Source organism: Polyodon spathula, chromosome 11 (genome assembly GCF_017654505.1).
Source record: "Polyodon spathula isolate WHYD16114869_AA chromosome 11, ASM1765450v1, whole genome shotgun sequence".
NCBI classification, from domain to species: domain Eukaryota; kingdom Metazoa; phylum Chordata; class Actinopteri; order Acipenseriformes; family Polyodontidae; genus Polyodon; species Polyodon spathula.
Window position 1 is genome coordinate 33,923,397 of NC_054544.1, and position 7,956 is coordinate 33,931,352.

The 7,956-nt window shown below is 37.1% G+C and overlaps 1 protein-coding gene across 1 annotated transcript; it reads right to left on the reverse strand.

Moving 5' to 3' along the window:
• LOC121322808 (eukaryotic translation initiation factor 2A-like) lies at positions 1-7,389 on the reverse strand. Its single transcript, XM_041263116.1, has 14 exons — positions 7,292-7,389; positions 5,789-5,858; positions 5,459-5,530; positions 5,096-5,214; positions 4,737-4,836; positions 4,502-4,584; positions 4,120-4,193; positions 3,890-4,034; positions 3,451-3,567; positions 2,633-3,204; positions 2,075-2,188; positions 1,648-1,776; positions 892-957; positions 1-411 (listed from the first exon to the last, which is right to left on the reverse strand). Exons 1-14 carry the CDS (start codon positions 7,317-7,319, stop codon positions 346-348), a joined length of 1,755 nt encoding a protein of 584 aa, XP_041119050.1. The 5' UTR covers positions 7,320-7,389; the 3' UTR covers positions 1-345.
• Between the last annotated feature and the right edge of the window lie 567 nt (positions 7,390-7,956).

Below are 7,956 nucleotides of genomic sequence, written 5' to 3' on the forward strand. Positions count from 1 at the left end.
ACAAAAACCAGCAGGGCAGTGTTCCCCCAGGACCAGGGTTGAGAACCACTGGTCTAGCATATATATAAACAAAAGTGAACTGGGTGTTTGTACCTGTAAGAACTATACATACATTGCATAATATTTACTTTCTTGTGCTAAAGTATCAATTAATTACCAGCTGATTCCTATTTTGGAACAGATCTAGAAGGCTGATAATTCAAAATTGAAAAAAAGAATGAAACACACCAATGGCTGCTGCATAAAGAATGCTGCAGCATTATTTAGTCACACGGTTTAATTAAATATAAACTATTTTTATAGTGTTCTTTAAACTGGCAAATGACCTTTATGATTTTTTGTAATCTATATTCCCAATTCCAACTCCTCCAGCTCCTGTATTAATAATGATTCCTTCTGTAACTTCTCAAGCTGAAAAATAAATGTATTACAATTAAAATAGTTAGATAAAGCACACTGGTGATATCAAATCACTACCTGCCCCGAAACAGTGCAAGCCACGTATTAACCCCTGTACCGCTGTTGTAAAATAAATGCATATACAGTACTTAAGGTTGATTTGATCTTCCAATACCTTGCAGGTATTTTTTTTAGCACTGGTGAAATCACCCTGGAGTGCAGCAAACACCTATCCATAAGTGGCTGTTGCAGTCCAGATGGATTCCCTGTTGATGCAAGATCAAGCTGTAACTCATCCCGGTGGGGGACTGGTTGATCAAATGAATCTCTTCAGATTTATTTTTAATAAAGCATTCTAATTATGTAAAAACTAAAATAATAATAATAAAAAAAAAAAAAAACCTAAAACCAAACAACCAAGTTACTTTTAATTTCTCTCAAGATGTTTTGAAAATATGGCCCTCAGTGTATTCTGTCATATTCCAACTTTACCTGGTTTTTCTCAAGTGATTTGCCAGCGGCTTGGTGATTCTTCAGCTGTTCAATGGCCTTTATTTTCTACAATCACAGAAGCAAGCAAGAAAGAGTTGTTTGTTTTACTTTAAAAAAGTAAAAAACTGGGATAAACTGCTATGAAAGCAAAGCAATTATAATTCTTAGGAACAGGACAGAAAAGTAGTTCTATAAAATACAGGGAGTTACTTTTTTTGTTTTGTTTTGAATACATTTGGAGTGTAATTATTTCATCCCAGTTTTTCTCCCCAATTCCGAATGTTCCCCTACCACAGCTGATAAGGAGAACTGAAGATCAGTGGGTGTTACTTCAATTCATTTTCAATTTCGTCTTTATGCCCAGAAGCTCGAAAGATGATTTTGGAGAGCTACTGGTCCATGGATGATAAAGGTCTGCCCTGCTGCTGAAACAGTCCCTGACAATTCTGCCTGCCCAGACTGCTGGAGCGGCTGGCCAATGCACTGTTCTTAAAGATATCCCTCATTTAAAATCGATGACTTTGCACAGCCAGGACACTTCACTCCTCTAACTGCATGCCACCCTGTGCACCATGTGGTCATGTCTTACCAGAGTAGCCTCTCAGGGATCCCAAGCCTTACATAATTAATACAAAGATATGAAAAAAAAAAAAAAAAAAAAAAAAAAAAAAATCGGTAGGTAGGTGGAGTAAATCTATTTAAATCCCAACAGGATAAATAAATGCTGAACAGAACGATCTACCTTAGATGATCTACCTTTTTAAGATTCTTGATCTTTTTATCAAGGTCCGGATCACCGGAGGTGGCTGCAGCAGGGGCAGCAGGAGACACAGGCTTCGGTTGAGACTCCAGTACTTTTTCCTGTATGTCATCTGGCTTTGTCTCCTTAAAAACAAAATAATGAAAAAAAATAGAATAATCTGTACTCGCATCGTGTGACAGTGAAACACACTGCCTCTTTTATAGAAATTAATTGATTACACACCAGTTAGGAAAATGTCAAAGCAAGTTTTTTTTGTAACGAAAAAATGGGGGGTGGGGGGGGGGATAGCTTATTGATCATTAACTTAAAAAAAAAAAAAACATTTACAACTTTTAGAATACAAGCAGGCTAAAACAGAAATCTAATTATTTGGGATATTCACTTTTTTTTTTCTTTTTTAGATAATTATCTTGAACATACCTGCTTTGCAGCTTTCTTAGCCTCTCGTTTCTTCTGATTTTTAAGTGCTGTTTTTGATAGTGGTTTGTCTCCACCTTGCTGCGACTTCATATTCTGTGGAGGCTCCTCTTCATGCTAAGAGGAAAATACATTGTAAAACTGAACACTTTACAATTAATGTTCTTCTACTTTTCATTTAGCATAAAGTACTTCAGCATAAGGCGCTGTTAAAAAAAACATGTACTGAATATGTAGTAGTAAATAATTGTATGGTGAGAATAGCCTTTTACCCTTAGGTATCAACTAACTGCACTACTGAATAGCATGTTTCATGCTGTTTTGTTTTGTATATGGTCAAAGTTATATATAGCAAAGAGTCATGATACATTAAAACCAAGCTAGAAGTCAGCACCAATGTCCTCTTAAGAAACTGGACACCCCATAAAAAGATTCTCATTTTTAAAGCTAACATGCACAGTTTATTTAAAAAATTAAAATAATTTTAAAAAGCAGTTTGGTAAGATTAGTAGTGAATGGCTTGTGGGAAAGTTTCTTTCTGAATAGCTCTATTGTGCTTACCAGTTTGGAACTTGTGATTGGTTTGTTCCGCAGTGCTGGGGGCCTGTACACCTGGGCAGGCTTGGGCTCTGTGCTGCCTAGTTCGCTTGGCACAGCCTGGTACTTAATCGTTTTTTCTGGAAACACTCCATCTGAAAAAGACTGCCATAAAACCTCCCACAGTTCACCATCCGAGGGTGCATCATATTTATGGAGCACAGGCCCAGTGTAATGCCAGATCTTGTAGCCATTTCCTACTCTCAGTCTTGGAGCACACGTTGCTGTTACTACATGCTCCCCGTCGGGACACCATGAGAAGAAAGTGGAGTCCGGAGCCTGCGGTTTAGAAACCAGCTTGTATTTTTTAACATCCCAAACTTCCATCTGTCCCCTGAGGTTCCCAAAACCAGCTAAGACAAGGAGGTGTCCTTGAGGGCTGTAATAGGCTGCATTCCTCGGCCCGGTTCCAAAATCAAACACTGGGTCGCACTTTAAATTGAACACTGTCACTTTGGCAGGCATGAAGCCATAAACAACACAAAACTCGGTTGAGTTTGGACTCCAGACGACGTCGTAAATTGGGCCGTTTTTCGCTGTTGAAGATAAGTCATGCATGTTATGTTACAGTATTATATGGCTATCCTTCATGCATGTTATGTTACAGTATGCTATCTATAATATAGCAATATGCTATCCTAACAGCAAAATTTCCCTTGAAATGACATTCATTTTTAACAGCTTTCAAGGTACCAAATGGTCACTTACTGTAAGAAGCGATGGTATTTCATACCTATGCTGATAGCAAGGTGCTCATTAAGTAGATATAAATAGTCACTTACGTAACTGTACAACTGCACCTTCACCATTAGTTGCAATGTAGTGGAGAGTCTGTTCTCCGTAATAGGATGCACCTGTTTTGTCAACTTCTGTACTGGCAGTCACTAATACTGCTGTGGCTGTAAAAATAATGACAAGGTGTAATATTAGGATTTACAGCAATATAAATAATGACATTTTTGGTATACAGATTTGTACTTTTATTTCATTTATCTAACTCAAGCAATACAATCAATCCTGGTTGGTCTGCTGAACTGTACAAATAAAATAGAACATATCTGAAGATATGAACTAGTAGCATGATACTCTAGCTACGAAATCATGTCAGCATACTGATTACATTGATTCATATGTTATGCATATATCTTCAGTGGTTTCATATATTTCTTAAAACTAACGTATCTCAAATAGTTGTCCGTTTTCGTTAACCGAACAATTTACCTTTCTTGTTCCACAGCATCGTCACCCGGTCAGCTTTAAAGAAGCTTTTGTTGGCCAAGGCAGAAGTTGGGCCAGCAAAATTTGGGTACTGATACAAACGTACAAATGATGGTCCACCCTTGATTCCTGGTACATAGACAGCAACCTTTACTCATAACAAAATTACATGTGTTAGTAATTTTACAAAGTGGGAAGCTATGGTAAAAAAATGTCAATGTATACAAATATACCTTGCAAGGTTGAGATCCTGGAGAAAGAACAAAGTCAGTTACTTTCTGCAGATGAAGCTTGCTTGCAATAGTATCTGTAAAACAGGATAAAATACCAACAATGTGCATTATCCAAAAAGTACTTCTCAAAGAAACGTCTTTGGTGACACCAGTGAACTGGAAAATCCTAAGTGAAGAAATGCTAACTAATTATAGACCAGGTACAAGAACACAGTATATCTCTATTAGTGGAAGTAGACTAGCCCACGCTTGTTAATAACCAGGTGGTAAGCCTGAGACTTGTACAATAAAAGATAATACTGTAAGCAGTAGATGTACAGTATTATGGCATGACACGTATTTATTTTCCATAAGAGCTTCATAAAAATGGATATGCGCTTACCAAAGCTGTTATTCTCAAAGAAGTGCAGTTCATTGTTTACACTTCTAACAGAGACACTTTCATCATCTGACCAACTGGGACACCTACAGGAGAGGAAAAGCATGTTTTTCATACCAAGATATAGGGTAAAGAACAGTATGGAGAGCAAGAGCAGTAAATAGTCCAATTAATGTTATGTATTAATGTATAAAGCTTTGTTAACAACACACGCAAACAAAGCCCTGTGCATATTTACCAGCTTTGCATCTTCTTCTGATAGAAGGATTTAAGACACTCTCCTGTTTTTACATCCCATAGATGAAGGTTTGGTTCTCCTTGAGCAGTTTCTTCAGTTTCTAGGATGGAAACCACATTTTTAAAAAATGTACATACATACATCAGATGATCATCTTTAGGAATTGAGCATTTTGATTGGCCATGAGGGTCTTGGTGATTTAAAAAGGCAACGTTCCTGTTACTCGCAAATCAACAGAACGACCTTCTCAGGAGGATGCAGGTTTCATTACTGGTTACATAAGGGGTATGGGAAATTGCTAAGATACTAGATCTCAAGGCAGGATTAGCAGGGATTATCAATCTATTGTAAATACTCACTAGAATAAGGTTGCCAGGTCACTAGGACAGAGTTCTGGGGAGATATTCCAAGGCAAGCTGTCTTAGGCAGATCAAATGACTGCACATGCTTGCCATCAGCTACATTCACCATATTCACCCTGGTTAAATTAAAAAAAAAAAAAAACAATACACACACACACACACACACACACACACACACACACACACACACACACACACATACATATTAGCAGTACATCATGTAGATATAGTTTAACCAAGTAGCATTCACCTTATTTTCAATTATCATCATACGATATTACAATTGCATATATTAATGTTAAAATAAACAATTTGGGAATACAACAAAAAAGCTTTTTTCACTCCATTTATGTTACTTACGTTTCGCCATTACACCAAGCAAACAAGGAACCATCCTTGCTAAAAACAAAGAATTTGCTTCTCCGATTATCACTGAAAAACAGAAAAAATGGAATTCAAGAAACAAGGCTTTTCTCTTTACATACTGTATGCATGTTCTTTTTAGTTTCATAAAAGCACTATCATATCCGTATGATCTTAAATAAGAACAAAAGAAATACAGCAGTGTGCAAATGTATTGGAACATCCCATTGCTACATCTTGAGGTGTTCTAACAAATGAGCACACTCCTGTGCATGCATTAATTCACAAAATAATAGTTGCATTTGAGGGTAGTCCTTTAAAATATACCTTGTGAAAGCAGCGTTTTCTGTACAAAGTGGAGGGCCAAATAACATAGATGTGCCAACCGATCCACGGACTGAGCAAAACAAATGATTAAATATTAATATTATTCTGGAGCTTCACTTAAAATATGCATCACTCAACAAACAAACAAAAACAGGATTTCAACCCAAATTTGGGATGTTATATACAGTATTAGATGTTTTATTTAAAGTACATGGTAGTTCACTAAACAGCCATGTGATAAACTGTTAGTATTTTCATAGATTCTAGGTCTATTTAAATTTGATTTAACTTGAAATACATTTTAACAACTGACTTCCGGTACAGTGCACTTTCTGTTTGTAAACCCTTCACAAATCAGATGGTTGGTTGATTTATTTTTTTAATGTTAAAATTGCAATCTCTAATCTCAAAACTAGGATTTTGTTAATTGCAAAGGTTCTTGCTCTCAGCCAGCGCAATTCTATTCAGTATGTGGTTCAACAAAAACACCATTTTGGGAAAAAAGGTGATGGCGAATAGATTGTTTTTTCTTCTTGCGCAATTAGTTTGATTACCATTGTGTAATGAATAATTTCCTACTGGCAGAATAATAGCATAACTTTTTTTTTACTCACAGAGTAATGATGGGACAAATTGGATTCAAACTGGGCAAAGCTCTTCTCTCCAGTTAAAACAAGCAACAGTATAAACAAACTGGACTGAAAACAAACTTTGTTTTCTGATAAAGTAGTATAAACAGGAGGCTACAGTGAACTATGGTAGAATGTATATAAAGATACACCAATGAATTGTATTTAACCTTACTGGAGGACACTAAAGCTTAAGGCTGATGCATATCATAGGACTGAGACACAAAGTAATTGCCCTCGTTTGTCATACACAACACTAGTACACCAACCATAGTTTTTCACTTTCTTGACGATTACAAGTCAACAATCACAATACAGTACACAAGACTGTACTGATGACACGGGTATTCAGATAACTTCCAGTACTTAGTGATATAGTGTGATAAACGCCAGTACCAAACGTGTAATCCAAGTTTACACGTAAATCAACTAAATAGCCTCAAACTTAACACACTCCGGGTACCAAAGTACCACAGTTACACTATCTACAAACAAACAGGCGAGGAGATTTAAATAGTTGTGACAGTTTATTATATTATGACCACCAATAGAGCAGTGGTAATATGCAGGAATTCCTGCTTGTTAATTACATATATTATTCCAAGAACCGATTAACACGGTCAAACTAGATTATTTTGAACCTATTTAATAGATGTATATTCAGGTTATGCTGAGTTTCTCGTGTTTTTAAAACATTACTAGGATATCAATACGAGAACAATATTCCGCGCACAACAATCTAATGACTATTTTGTCATCGCTCAAAAGTCTGGTCTTATATCAAATACAGAAACCCCTTGTGTGTCACTTCTTACTTATGTGTTTTTTACTGCATACTTCCAATAAATTCAAAATTAATTTCCAGGCAACCCACCTGCTAGAAGTGGTGTGGACGGGGCCATCTTTCAGCGGAAGAGGAGTGCGGCTGGCACCACGTGACAGACACAGGGAAGCACACGTATGCAAAGCTGTGACGCCAGCGGCCACATCACCCCCCCAAACACGAGTAATATCAATGCACCGCTGAGGGCGGGGATTCAGGGAGGTTTTGCTGTGGTTACGTAACCTGATGACGTGTTGTTCAGAACGGTTCCGCCCACTTTTTGACAAACTGTTGTGATATAGCACTGCCTCATTTAGCTAATTTGCATAGCAGATAATATTAACAAAATATACAAGTGGGCCATATTTTGAAGCAAGTGCATAGGGAAAAGTTTTTTTTTTTTTTTTTTTTTCAGAGAAGTCTTATGCCATTTTCCGATTGGTAGTAACGCTGCAGTGATCACTGGTCCTTCATATGTTGTATGCCGTGCTACATTGTACTTGCTTTATTAGCTTATTTTTACAAATTACACATTTTTACTTTGAAGCATGGGCCCTTGCAAAAGTCACTATATCAGTTAATTGATCCGTGTGGTGTGCTGATGTGCGACTGTGTGTTTCGTGACCGGTTTGGGTTCTTTCTTTGAAAGGATGAAATGTGCGCAGGAATGCGGACTACATGCCTGCGCCGGCGGAAGGATTCGCAGTGTCAGGACA

What these genes read in the sequence shown, in the direction of transcription:
- LOC121322808 (XM_041263116.1), bottom strand. Translation starts at nt 7,319, where the DNA reads ATGGCCCCGTCCACACCACTTCTAGCAG. An exon ending in GCTTGGTGTAATGGCGAAAC is followed by an intron (nt 5,215 to 5,458) that starts GTAAGTAACATA and finishes TAATTTAACCAG; the next exon opens with GGTGAATATGGTGAATGTAG. An exon ending in GATGCTGTGGAACAAGAAAG is followed by an intron (nt 3,568 to 3,889) that starts GTAAATTGTTCG and finishes TTATTTTTACAG; the next exon opens with CCACAGCAGTATTAGTGACT.